The 14,946-nt window shown below is 43.2% G+C and overlaps 1 protein-coding gene across 1 annotated transcript in view; it reads right to left on the reverse strand.

Moving 5' to 3' along the window:
* TEK (TEK receptor tyrosine kinase) overlaps positions 1–14,946 on the reverse strand; it is a 244,804-nt gene that overhangs the window by 13,788 nt on the left and 216,070 nt on the right. Inside the window, exon 17 of the mRNA XM_077249274.1 lies at positions 5,204–5,394. Coding sequence (XP_077105389.1) covers positions 5,204–5,394 — 191 coding nt within the window. The remainder of the gene's footprint in view (positions 1–5,203; positions 5,395–14,946) is intronic.

Consider the following 14,946-nt stretch of genomic DNA (forward strand, 5'->3'; position numbering starts at 1 on the left):
ACAACACTGTTCTCGTAACTGTGAGTCTGATTTACTCGTGAGATGGGTTTTCCACCTCCACTCAGCAGGGTTTGATAGGCTTCTTCGTATGCACATACACACAGCGGCCTGTCAACACCAGAGCATTCTGGCATAAGTTGTTTTTTTTTCAACATAACCATATAAAGCTTTTTTTCCAGGACTAGTTTTCCTTTAGATCATTGCCATTTTTTGTGTACATACAGTACAGAGCAAAAGTTTGGACACACCTTCTCATTTAAAGATTTTTCTGTATTTTCATGACTATGAAAATTGTAAATACACACAGAGAGGCATCAAAACTATGAATTAACACATGTGGAATTAGATACTTAACAAAAAAGGGTGAAACAACTGAAAATATGTCTTACAATCTAGGTTCTTCAAAGTAGCCACCTTTTGCTTTGATTACTGCTTTGCACACTCTTGGCATTCTCTTGATGAGCTTCAAGAGGTAGTCACCGGAAATGGTTTTCACTTCACAGGCATGCCCTGTCAGGTTTAATAAGTGGGATTTCTTGCCTTATAAATGGGGTTGGGACCATCAGTTGTGTTGTGCAGAAGTCTGGTGGATACACAGCTGATAGTCCTACTGAATAGAGTGTTAGAATTTGTATTGCGGCAAGAAAAAAGCAGCCATCATCATTACTTTAAGAAATGAAGGTCAGTCAGTCCGAAAAATTGGGAAAACTTTGAAAGTGTCCCCAAGTGCAGTTGCAAAAACCATCAAGCGCTACAAAGAAACTGGCTCACATGAGGACCGCCCCAGGAAAGGAAGACCAAGAGTCACCTCTGCTTCTGAGGATAAGTTTATCCGAGTCACCAGCGTCAGACATCGCAGGTTAACAGCAGCTCAGATTAGAGACCAGGTCAATGCCACACAGAGTTCTAGCAGCAGACACATCTCTACTAGTGTTGAGCGATACCGTCCGATACTTGAAAGTATCGGTATCGGAAAGTATCGGCCGATACCGGCAAAGTATCGGATCCAATCCGATACCGATACCCGATACCAATACAAGTCAATGGGACTCAAGTATCGGACGGTATTCCTGATGGTTCCCAGGGTCTGAAGGAGAGGAAACTCTCCTTCAGGCCCTGGGATCCATATAAATGTGTAAAAGAAAGAATTAAAATAAAAAATATCGCTATACTCACCTGTCCGACGCAGCCTGGACCTCAGCGAGGGAACCGGCAGCGTTGTTTGTTTAAAATTCGCGCTTTTACTTGGTTACGTGAAGTCCCGGCTTGTGATTGGTCAGGGCGGCCATGTTGCCGGGACGCGGACCAATCACAGCAAGCCGTGACGAAATTACGTCACGGCTTGCTGTGATTGGTCCGCGTCCCGGCAACATGGCCGCCATTAACCAATCACAAGCCGGGACGTCACGGGAGGCTGGACACGCGCCTATTTTAAAAAGCGCGCGTGTCCAGCCTCCCGTGACGTCCCGGCTTGTGATTGGTTGCGCCGTGGTCAACCAATCACAAGCCGGGAGGCTGGACACGCGCGCATTTTAAAATTTTAAAATGGGCGCGTGTCCAGCCTCCCGGCTTGTGATTGGTTGATCGCGGTGCAACCAATCACAAGCCGGGACGTCACGGGAGGCTGGACACGCGCCCATTTTAAAATGCGCGCGTGTCCAGCCTCCCGTGACGTCACGGCTTGTGATTGGTTGCGTCTCCCATGTGACTGCGACGCAACCAATCACAAAGCCGGGACGTAATTTTAAAATCCTTAAGGACCTGAAATTACGTCACGGCTTGCTGTGATTGGTTGCGTCTCCCATGTGACTGCGACGCAACCAATCACAACGCCGGAACGTAATTTTAAAATCCTGAAGGACCTGAAATTACGTCACGGCTTGCTGTGATTGGTTGCGTCCCGGTCACATGGGCGGCACGCAACCAATCACAAGCCGGGGCTCACGTAAAGGAAAGAAAAGCGCGAATTTTAAACAAAGAACGCTGCCGCTTCCTTCGGTAAGGTGCAGGCTGCGTCGGAGAGGTGAGTATAGCAATATTTTTTATTTTAATTCTCTCTTTTACACATTTTTACATTAATGTTGTTTCGATACCGATACCCGATATCACAAAAATATCGGATCTCGGTATCGGAATTCCGATACAGCAAGTATCGGCCGATACCCGATACTTGCAGTATCGGAATGCTCAACACTAATCTCTACAACAACTGTTAAGAGGAGACTTTGTGCAGCAAGCCTTCATGGTAAAATAGCTGCTAGGAAACCACTGCTAAGGACAGGCAACAAGCAGAAGAGACTTGTTTGGGCTAAAGAAAACAAGGAATGGATATTAGACCAGTGGAAATCTGTGCTTTGGTCTGATGAGTTCAAATTTGAGATCTTTGGTTCCAACCACCGTGTCTTTGTGCGACGCAGAAAAGGTGAACGGATGAACTCTACATGCCTGGTTCCCACCGTGAAGCATGGAGGAGGAGGTGTGATGGTGTGGGGGTGCTTTGCTGGTGACACTGTTGGGGATTTATTCAAAATTTAAAGCATACTGAACCAGCTTGGCTACCACAGCATCTTGCAGCGGCATGCTATTCCATCTGGTTTGCGTTTAGTTGGACCATCATTTATTTTTTAACAGGGAAATGACCCCCAAACACACCTCCAGGCTGTGTAAGGACTATTTGACCAAGAAGGAGAGTGATGGGGTGCTACGCCAGATGACCTGGCCTCCACAGTCACCAGACCTGAACCCAATCGAGATGGTTTGGGGTGAGCTGGACCACAGAGTTAAGGTAAAAGGGCCAACAAGTGCTAAGCATTAGTGATGAGCGTATATACTCGTTACTCGAGATTTCCCGAGTACGCTCGGGTGTCCTCCAAGTATTTTTTAGTGCTCGGAGATTTAGTTTTCAGCACCGCAGCTGAATGATTTACATCTCTTAGCCAGCTTGATTACATGTAGGGATTCCCTAGCAACCAGGCAACCCCCACATGTACTTATGCTGGCTAACAGATGTAAATTATTCAGCTGTGGCGATGAAAACTAAATCTCCGAGCTCTAACGCAATACTCGGAGGACACCTGAGCATGCTTGGGAAATCTCAAGTAACGAGTATATTCGCTCATCATTACTAAGCATCTCTGGGAACTCCTTCAAGATTGTTGGAAGACCATTTCCGGTGACTACCTCTTCAAGCTCATCAAGAGAATGCCAAGAGTGTGCAAAGCAGTCATCAAAGCAAAAGGTGGCTACTTTGAAGAACCTACAATATAAGACATATTTTCAGTTGTTTCACACTTTTTTGTTAAGTATATAATTCCACTTGTGTGAATTCATAGTTTTGAAGCCTTCAGTGTGAATTTACAATTTTCATAGTCATGAAAATACAGAAAAATTTTAAATGAAAAGGAGTGTCCAAACGTTTGCTCTGTACTGTATACAGCGGGTATGGAAAGTATTCAGACCCCTTTAAATTTTTCATTCTTTGTTTCATTGCAGCCATTTGGTAAATTCAAAAAAAGTTCATTTTTTCACATTAATGTACACTCTGCACTCCATCTTGACTGAAACCCCCACCCCCAGAAATGTAGTAATTTTTGCAAATGTATTAAAAAAGAAAAACTGAAATATCACTTGGTCATAAGTATTCAGACGCTTTGCTCAGTATTGAGTAGAAGCACCCTTTTGAGCTAGTACAGCCATGAGACTTCTTGGGAATGATGCAACAAGTCTTTCACACCTGGGTTTGGGAATCCTCTGCCATTCTTCCTTGCAGATCCTCTCCAGTTCTGTCAGGTTGGATGGTGAATGTTGGTGGACAGCCATTTCCAGGTCTCTCCAGAGATGCTCAATTGGGATTAGATCAGGGCTCTGGCTGCGGCCGTCAAGAATCGTCACAGAGTTGTTCTGAAGCCACTCCTTTGTTATTTTAGCTGTGTGCTTAGGGTCATTGTCTTGTTGGAAGGTGAACCTTTGGCCAAGTCTGAGGTCTAGAGCTTTCATATGTCTTGCACTGAGGAGAGGCTTCCGTCGGGCCACTCTGCCATAAAGGCCCAACTGGTGGAGGGCTGCGTTGATAGTTGACTTTGTGGAACTTTCTCCCATCTCCGTAGTGCATCTCTGAAGCTCAGCAACAGTGATCTTGGGGTTCTTCTTTACCGCTCTCACCAAGGCACTTCTCCCACGATTGCGCAGTTTGGCTGCACAGCAAAGTCTAGGAAGACTTCTAGTGGTCCCAAACTTCTTGCATTTAAGGATTGTGGAGGCCACTGTGCTCTTAGGAACCTTGAGTACTGCAGAAATTCTGTTGTAACCTTGACCAGATATGTGCCTTGCCACAATTCTGTCTCTGAGCTCCTTGGCCAGTGCCTTTGACCTCATGATTCTCATTTGGTCTGACATGCACTGTGAGCTGTGAGGTCTTATATAGACAGGTGTGTGCCTTTCCAAATCAAGTCCTATCAGTTTAATTAAACACAGCTGGCCTCCAATGAAGGAGTAGAACCATCTCAAGGAGGATCACAAGGAAATGGACAGCATGTGACTTTAATATGAGTGTCTGAGCAAAGGGTCTGCATACTTTTGACCATGTGATATTTCGGATTTTCTTTTTTATTAAATTTGTAAAAATGTCTACATTTCTGTTTTTTTCAGTCAAGATGGGGTGCACAGTGTACATTAATGTGAAAAAATGAACTTTTTTGAATTTGCCAAATGGCTTCAATGAAACAAAGAGTGAAAAATTTAAAGGGGTCTGAATACTTTCCGTACCCACTGTATTTGATATATGTTACAGATGTAGTTAGTTTTTCAGATTAAATAGTTCAGTATTGAGTATTATATTCACTGTTAGGTTTCAAACAACCCCTTTAAATAGTTAAGGTACCAACATCTAAAATTCTTGAAAATCACATAATTCTTACCCTACAGCTTCAATTAGCCAGGGTGTAATTTATAAGGTGCTTCCAATTTCATCTCTTTATATAAATCTGTAATATTTTCTAGAAACTTTAGCTATGCTATGCTATGTATGAGAATATATCTCATAAATGATGTGGCTGCAACATATTCATATATTTATAAACCACTTTTATGACTATTTATAATTGCTGTACAAACTGGGTCATAATTCAGCCAGGAATTCACAAATGTCATACTTTTAATCACACGCTTGTATTTTATGGCATAGGAAAATATACAGAATGTCAACCTGTTTTTGGCTCAGGTAATCCATGCCTCGAGCGACATCTGCTGCAAACTGTAGAAGCTGCTGTGAAGACAAGGTTGATGCTGTGCTGTTGGCTATGGCAAATGCTGGGTCTGTTTCCAGAACTCTGCTTTTCCGTAGAAAGTCCAACAGGTTGCCATGGGGGGCATATTCTATAGCCAAATATAAGTAACCTGTACGGAAGAGAAGATAAAAAATGTGAAGCAGATACATTGTATTATGATTAGCAAGCAAAAAGTATGTACTGTATTTCCAAAAAGAAGATCCATTTTCTAAAAACCTAATAACAATATTCCACAGACATCATCTAATGAGTTCCATTTACACTTTAAAAGAGAAGCAAGTATAAACACAAGTACTGGCAGCTTTATCATTTCTTCCTTATTCTGTATTTATCTAATTTATATGGCACCATTAATTCCACAGCGCTTGACATTATCAGAACTATCCCCATTGGGACTCATAATCTAGATTACCTATCAGTATGCCCCACAAACACGGGGAGAACATAGAAACTCCTTGCAGATGTTGTCCTTGGTGGGATTTTAACCCAGGACCTCAACACTGCAGTGCTAACCACTGAGCCATCGTGCTGTATCTTGAACTACAAGTGTTGAGCTATACTAGCACATGTCGAAAATACATTATTTTTATTTCTAAAATGGAAAAGTACAGTGGATATAAAAAGTCCATAAACCCCTGTTAAAATGCCAGGTTGCTATTATGTAAAAACACCATACCAAGGATAAACATTTGAGAACTTTGTACACCTTTAATGTCACCTATAATCTGTATAATTCAATTGTAAAAAAAAAAAAATACGGAAATCTTTTCAGGCGCAAAGAATAAATAGGCACACCCTTAAACCCCACCAAGGACAACATCTGCAAAGAGTTTGTATGTTCTCTCCATGTTTGCGTGGGTTTCCTCCCACATTCCAAAGACATACTGATAGGGAATTTAGATTGTGAGACCGATCGGGGACAGCGATGATAATATGTGCAAACTGTAAAGCGCTGCGGAATATGTTAGAGGTACATAAAAATAAAGATTATTTATTTATTTATTTATTTAACTACTACTTTGTTGAAGTACCCTTCAAACGTATGCATTCTTTTTTAGTAAAAGTTTATCAGCATGGCACATCTAGAAATGGCTCCATGTATGTCAGATTGCAAGGGCATCTCTGTGTACACTGTACAGGATTCAAGTATAGACTCTGACTGAGAAATTCCAAGATTTTGATCTTTTGGTAAAACCATCCTTTTAGAGGTATGCTTAGGGTCATCGTGGTGCTGTACGGTGAAATTTCTCTTAAACTTCTTAACAGAGGCCTGAAGATTTTGATGAAAAATGGACTTAAATTTGGTACTCTTGATAATTCCATCCACCTTGACTTAAGCCCCAGTTCCATCTTCCAAAAAACAGCCCAAAAGCATATTGCTGTCTCCACTGTGCTTTACTGTGGGTATGAGGTTCTTTTTGTGATGTGCAGTGTTAGTTTTGCACCAAAAATACTGTTAAGAATTTTGGCCAAAAAGTTCAATAGTGGTCTCAACAGACCATAACACGTTAACCCACATGCTTTTGGCAGTCTTAATATAGGTTTTGGCAAAACATAGCAAGACTTCGATTTTTTTCTTTAGAAGAGGCTTTTATCTTGCCATCCTACCCCACAGCCAGACATATGAAGAATATGAGAGATTGTTGTCACATGCAGTACACACCCAGTACTTGCCAGAAATTCCTGCAGCTCCTTTAACGTTGTTTTATGCGTCGGTGTTGGCCTCCAATTTTCTCTTTGTGATTTGATCAATTTTTGAAGAACATCCAGTTCCAGGTAATATCACTGTTTTGCCAAATTTAAGCCACGTCTAAATGATCATCTTCCCAGTGTCTAATGGTATATTTAAAGCCTTGCAAAATTGTATACCCTTCTCCTGACTGATTATTTTCAACATTGAAATCCCTTTGCTATATTGTAAGCTGTTTTCGGACCATGGCTGTTGCTGTAAAATGCAACTAAGACCTAATTCAGACATTTGTGTTTCAAAAAATTTGAAAAAATGGTACTAGTGTCATCAGTGTTTTACATCAGTGTGTTTGTTTTTGCCATCAGTGTGTCATCAGCATTTTTCAAGGATGGATAAAGAAGTAAATAAATTACATAGCTTCTCCTATACTTTGTAATGTTAAACACGGACAGGACATGGAAGCCATCCATGTGCTGTACGTGTTTTTCATGAACCCATACATTTGTATTGGCCCTTGTCATTTGTGCTGCCAGGAAAAAGTGGGCATGTCTCTGTGTGTTTTGTACATACACATGGTCCGTGTAAAAACATGGACATGTGTATAGCACCTTAGGTTATAATGGGTACGTATGGTATACGTGAAAAACATTAATACCAAACGTACTGGAAACATGGATATCAGGAAAATCTTACTAGAACAGCTAAACTTTATACAGGGTCAATCAGAATCACTGTAAACTATGGCAGCTATGTACTATTTAATATGAGTTTAAATATTGTCTAATTTTGAGCACAACCACATTCCCAATTATAAGAGTGTGTTCACACTTACAAGTGCTTCTCACTAAATTAGAATATAATAAAAAAGTTAATTTATTTCAGTTCTTCAATACAAAAAGTGAAACTCATATATTATACACAGTCATTACAAACAGAGTGATCTATTTCAAGTGTTTATTTCTGTTAATATTGATGACTATAGCTGACAGCCAATGAAAACCCAAAAAGTTATTATCTCACTAAATTAGAATAATTAACAAAAAACACCTGCAAAGGCTTCCTAAGCACTTAAAAAAAGGTTCCTTAGTCTGTTTCAGTAGGCTCCACAATCATGGGGAAGACTGCTGACTTGACAGATGTCCAGAAGGCAGTCATTGACATACTCCACAAGGAGGGTAAGCCACAAAAGGTCATTGCTAAAGAAGTTGACTTTTCACAGAGTGCTGTATCTAAGCATATTAATGGAAAGTTGAGTGGAATGCTGCTGGAGTCATTGCTTCAAGTCAGCAGTCTTCCCCATGATTATGGAGCCTGTTATGGACTGGTAATTTAGGAGCGACATGCGACTAGCTCTGAGCAGGTGGTAACTATACAGACCGCAGTTCCTGATCTTAACACAACACTAGAAGTAGCCGTGGGATGTTCCTGTCACTCCCTGGACACCTCGTCACAGCCGGAGAACTAGCTACCCCTAAAGGTAGAAACAGGAAAGCTATCTTGCCTCAGAGAAAATCCCCAAAGGATAGGATAGCCCCCCACAAATATTGACTGTGAGAGGAGAAGGAAATGACATACGTAGTATGAAACAAGATTTAGCAAAGGAGGCCATTTCTAGCTATATACATAGTAAGGAAAGAACACTGTGCGGTCAGTAATAAAAACTAGAAAAAGTCCACCGCAGAGATATGCAAAAATCTCCACACTTGACTAAAGGTGTGGAGGGCAAAATCTGCAGCCCAGAGCTTCCAGCTTAGCTAAATAGATCCATACTGATAAGCTGGACAAATGAGCAAAACATAGAATGTGCTGAACAATAAAGTCCACAACAAATGGACTGCAAAAGGACAAGCAAGGACTTATCTTTGCTGAACTGGACAGAGTGTCAGGGAAATCCAAAAGAGCAGTGGCTCCAAGCAGGAACAATTGACAACTGGCATTGATTGAGGGCTAAGGCCAGACTAAAATAGCCGAGCCAGAAAGATGATCAGTGGAAGCAGCTGCTAATGCTAAATCCAAGAAGCAGCTATACCACTCAAAACCACAGGAGGGAGCCCAAGAGCAGAACTCACAAAAGTGCTACTCACAACCACCGGAGGGAGCCCAAGAGCGGAATTCACAACAGTACCCCCCCCCCCTTGAGGAGGGGTCACCGAACCCTCACCAGGCCGATCAGGACGAGCCAAGTGAAAAGCACGAACCAAATCGGCAGCATGGACATCGGAGGCAACCACCCAAGAATTATCCTCCTGGCCATAACCCTTCCACTTAACAAGATACTGAAGCCTCCGCCTCGAAAAACGAGAATCCAAAATTCTCTCAACCACATATTCCAACTCCCCCTCAACCAACACCGGGGCAGGAGGATCAACAGAGGGAACAACGGGCACCACATATCTCCGCAACAAAGATCTATGGAAAACATTGTGGATGGCAAAAGAGGCTGGAAGGGCCAAACGAAAAGACACTGGATTGATAATCTCAGAAATCTTATAAGGACCAATAAACCGAGGCTTGAACTTAGGGGAAGAAACCTTCATAGGAACATGACCAGAAGATAACCAGACTAAATCCCACACACGAAGCCGAGGACCAACACACCGACGGCGGTTAGCAAAACGCTGAGCCTTTTCCTGAGACAACGTCAAATTGTCTACCACATGAGTCCAAATCTGCTGTAACCTGTCCATCACAGAATCTACACCAGGACAATCAGAAGGCTCAACCTGCCCTGAAGAAAAACGAGGATGGAAACCAAAATTACAAAAAAAAGGCAAAACCAAAGTAGCCGAACTGGCCCGATTATTAAGGGCAAACTCGGCCAACGGCAAGAAAGCCACCCAATCATTCTGATCAGCAGACACAAAGCATCTCAAATAGGTTTCCAAGGTTTGATTAGTTCACTCAGTTTGGCCATTTGTCTGAGGATGGAACGCCGAAGAAAAATACAAATTAATGCCCATCCTAGCACAAAAGGCCCGCCAAAACCTGGAAACAAACTGGGAACCTCTGTCAGACACAATATTTTCCGGAATGCCATGAAAACGAACCACATGCTGAAAAAACAATGGAACCAAATCAGAGGAGGAAGGCAATTTAGGCAAAGGTAGCAAATGGACCATTTTAGAGAACCGGTCACAAACCACCCAGATAACAGACATCCTCTGGGACACAGGAAAATCCGAAATAAAATCCATGGAAATATGCGTCCAGGGCCTCTCAGGGACAGGCAAAGGCAAAAGCAACCCACTAGCGCGGGAACAGCAAGGCTTAGCCCGGGCACAAGTCCCACAGGACTGCACAAAAGAACACACATCCCGCGACAAGGAAGGCCACCAAAAGGACCTAGCCACCAAATCTCTGGTACCAAAAATCCCAGGATGACCGGCCAACACCGAACAATGGACCTCAGAAATTACCTTACTTATCCATCTATCAGGAACAAACAGCTTCCCCACAGGACAGCGGTCAGGTTTATCAGCCTGAAATTCCTGAAGCACCCGCCATAAATCAGGGGAGATGGCAGAAAGAATCACCCCTTCCCTAAGAATGCCAACCGGCTCAAGAACTCCAGGAGAATCAGGCAAAAAACTCCTAGAGAGGGCATCCGCTCTAACATTCTTAGATCCCGGAAGATATGAAACCACAAAATCGAAATGTGAGAAAAACAGGGACCATCGAGCCTGTCTAGGGTTCAGCCGCTTGGCCGTCTCAAGGTAAATCAGATTCTTATGATCGGTCAAGACCATAATACGGTGCTTGGCCCCCTCAAGCCAATGTCGCCACTCCTCAAATGCCCACTTCATAGCCAACAACTCCCGATTGCCGACATCATAATTGCGTTCCGCAGGCGAAAACTTTCGGGAAAAGAAGGCACATGGTTTCATCAAGGAACCATTAGAATTCCTCTGTGACAAAACGGCCCCTGCCCCAATCTCAGAAGCGTCAACCTCAACCTGAAAAGGAAGAGACACATCCGGCTGACGCAAGACAGGGGCAGAAGTAAATCGGCGCTTAAGCTCCTGAAAGGCCTCAACAGCCTCAGAGGACCAATTTGTCACATCAGCGCCTTTCTTCGTCAAATCGGTCAGGGGCTTAACCACACTAGAGAAGTTGGCAATGAAACGGCGATAAAAATTAGCAAAGCCCAAAAATTTCTGAAGGCTCTTCACAGATGTGGGTTGAATCCAGTCATGAATGGCTTGGACCTTAACAGGATCCATTTCTATAGACGAAGGAGAAAAAATAAACCCCAAAAAAGAGACCTTCTGAACTCCAAATAGGCACTTAGACCCCTTCACAAATAGAGCATTATCACGAAGGATCTGGAATACCATCCAGACCTGCTTCACATGAGACTCCCAATCATTGGAAAAAATCAAAATATCATCCAAATACACAATCAACAATTTATCAAGATAATTGCGGAAAATGTCATGCATGAAGGACTGAAATACAGAAGGAGCATTAGAAAGCCCGAAAGGCATCACCAGGTATTCAAAATGGCCTTCGGGCATATTAAATGCAGTTTTCCATTCGTCACCCTGTTTAATACGAACAAGATTATATGCCCCTCGAAGGTCAATCTTGGTAAACCAACTAGCCCCCTTAATCCGAGGAAACAAATCAGAAAGCAAAGGTAAAGGGTATTGGAATTTGACCGTGATCTTATTAAGAAGGCGATAATCAATACAGGGTCTCAAGGAGCCATCCTTCTTGGCAACAAAAAAGAATCCCGCTCCCAATGGTGACGAAGACGGCCGAATATGCCCCTTCTCCAAGGACTCCTTAACATAGCTCCGCATAGCGGTATGTTCTGGCACAGACAGGTTGAAAAGTCGGCCCTTAGGGAAGTTAGAGCCTGGAATCAAGTCAATAGCACAATCACAGTCCCTATGTGGAGGAAGGGAACTGGACTTGGGCTCATCAAATACATCCTGGAAATCTGACAAAAATTCAGGAACATCAGAAGAGGGGGAAGAGGAAATTGACATTAAAGGAACGTCACTATGTACCCCTTGACAACCCCAACTAGTCACAGACATCGATTTCCAATCCAACACTGGATTGTGTACTTGTAACCATGGAAAACCCAGTACAACAACATCATGTAAATTATGCAACACCAGAAAACGACAATCTTCCTGATGTGCTGGAGCCATGCACATAGTCAACTGAGTCCAATACTGAGGTTTATTCTTGGCCAACGGTGTAGCATCAATACCCCTCAAAGGAATAGGGCTCTGCAAAGGCTGCAAAGAAAAACCACAGTGCCTGGCGAATTCTAAGTCCATTAAGTTCAGGGCAGCGCCTGAATCCACAAATGCCATGACAGAGAAAGATGACAATGAGCAAATCAGGGTCACAGACAGGAGAAACTTAGGCTGTACAGTACTGATGGTAACAGATCTAGCGACCCTCTTAATACGCTTAGGGCAATCAGAGATAGTATGAGCTGAATCACCACAGTAAAAACACAGCCCATTCTGACGTCTGTATCCCCTCTGTTCCGCTCTAGTCAGAATCCTATCACATTGCATAGGCTCAGGACTCCGCTCAGAGGATGCTGCCATATGGTGCACCATTTTGCGCTCACGCAGGCACCGATCGATCTGAATGGCTAGAGACATAGATTCGCTCAGAGCAACAGGCGTGGGGAACCCCACCATAACATCTTTAAGGGCTTCAGAAAGACCCTTTCTGAAAATTGCTGCCAGAGCGTCCTCATTCCATTTAGTGAGCACAGACCATTTTCTAAATTTCTGGCAGTATAATTCTGCCGCTTCCTGACCCTGGCACGGAGCCAACAAGGTTTTTTCCACATGATCCACAGAGTTAGGTTCGTCATACAATAATCCGAGCGATTGAAAAAATGCATCTACATTAAGCAATGCCGGATCCCCTGACTCAAGGGAGAATGCCCAGTCCTGAGGGTCACCACGCAGCAGAGAAATAACTATTTTAACTTGCTGAGCGGGGTCACCAGAGGAACGGGGTTTCAGAGCAAAAAACAATTTGCAGTTATTTTTAAAGTTCAAAAACTTAGATCTATCCCCGTAAAACAAATCTGGAGTAGGAATTCTAGGCTCTAAGGCTGGAGTCTGAACAACATAATCTTGGATACTCTGAACTCTTGCAGCAAGCTGATCCACACGAGAAAACAGACCCTGAACATCCATGTCCACGCCCAAATCCACCCAGAGATAAAGAGGAAGGAAAAAGACAAAACAGACTAAAGAAAAAAAAATGGCTCAGAAGTTAAGAACTCTTTTTCTTTTCCTTCTTTTGAGATGAATTCAACTCATTTTTGGCCAGTTGTACTGTTATGGACTGGTAATTTAGGAGCGACATGCGACTAGCTCTGAGCAGGTGGTAACTATACAGACTGCAGTTCCTGATCTTAACACAACACTAGAAGTAGCCGTGGGATGTTCCTGTCACTCCCTGGACACCTCGTCACAGCTGGAGAACTAGCTACCCCTAAAGGTAGAAACAGGAAAGCTATCTTGCCTCAGAGAAAATCCCCAAAGGATAGGATAGCCCCCCACAAATATTGACTGTGAGAGGAGAAGGAAATGACATACGTAGTATGAAACAAGATTTAGCAAAGGAGGCCACTTCTAGCTATATACATAGTAAGGAAAGAACACTGTGCGGTCAGTAATAAAAACTAGAAAAACTCCACCACAGAGATATGCAAAAATCTCCACAACTGACTAAAGGTGTGGAGGGCAAAATCTGCAGCCCAGAGCTTCCAGCTTAGCTAAATAGATCCATACTGATAAGCTGGACAAATGAGCAAAACATAGAATGTGCTGAACAATAAAGTCCACAACAAATGGACTGCAAAAGGACAAGCAAGGACTTATCTTTGCTGAACTGCACAGAGTGTCAGGGAAATCCAAAAGAGCAGTGGTTCCAAGCAGGAAAAATTGACAACTGGCATTGATTGAGGGCTAAGGCCAGACTAAAATAGCCGAGCCAGAAAGACGATCAGTGGAAGCAGCTGCTAATGCTAAATCCAAGAAGCAGCTATACCACTCAAAACCACAGGAGGGAGCCCAAGAGAAGAACTCACAAAAGTGCTACTCACAACCACCGGAGGGAGCCCAAGAGCGGAATTCACAACAGGAGCCTACTGAAACAGACTAAGTGACCTTTTAAATGCTTAGGAAGCCTTTGCAGGTGTTTTTGTTAATTAATAAATAGTAGTAAATTTGCGCAAATAAAAACCTATGAGAAAGAGAAACGTTTACTGAGAGTAATAGGTCACAACACAGGTAAGCCAAAAAAAATACAGATTGCACTTGGCCCGTTAAATGATTGCACTTAGCTCAACTTGGTGATTGCACCTGGCCCAACTGTGGATAAGAATTATTTGTACAACAAACACGGGTTAATAACCACGCAGATATAGTTCCTGTTTCTGGGATAAAGAAATTATTGCAATACCTGAAAGGGAAAAGGTTAGTGACATGTCGAAAGCAAGCCCATGGCTTCGCTGTGATACAGAAGTCTTAATGAGATAGTCCACATTCCTTTGTATAGAGTCTTAGTAAGAAGGTTCACAATCCTTTGTATTGCGGGCTCCTTTAGGCCATAAATGAAAAAAGTTTTAGAGTCAATTGCAGAACATGCATTTAGTTGCTATAGTTTGCACAACAAGAAGCTGCCCCGGCCGGTGGCAGTGCTTCTATTAGAGTACTGATGCGGTACGCAGTGGACAGATTAACCGGGTCGGAAACCTGCTGTCTGAGTGCCGTTTACCTTGTGTGGAGCTGGTGTAGCAGTAGTGGCTGCCAGTTCTTCCTTCGTGATTCGGTCGGCGGTTGTGTTCGGCGGTCTGCTATGGATCCTGGTCGCCAGGATTAGTCACTGCCTCCTCGCGGTGAGCGGTAGTCGGAGCAGGACCTGGCGTGACGCAGAGGATCACATGGGACCACGAGGCTTAGGCTGGATGTTGACAGGTACGGA

Source organism: Ranitomeya variabilis, chromosome 1 (genome assembly GCF_051348905.1).
Source record: "Ranitomeya variabilis isolate aRanVar5 chromosome 1, aRanVar5.hap1, whole genome shotgun sequence".
Classification (NCBI taxonomy): domain Eukaryota; kingdom Metazoa; phylum Chordata; class Amphibia; order Anura; family Dendrobatidae; genus Ranitomeya; species Ranitomeya variabilis.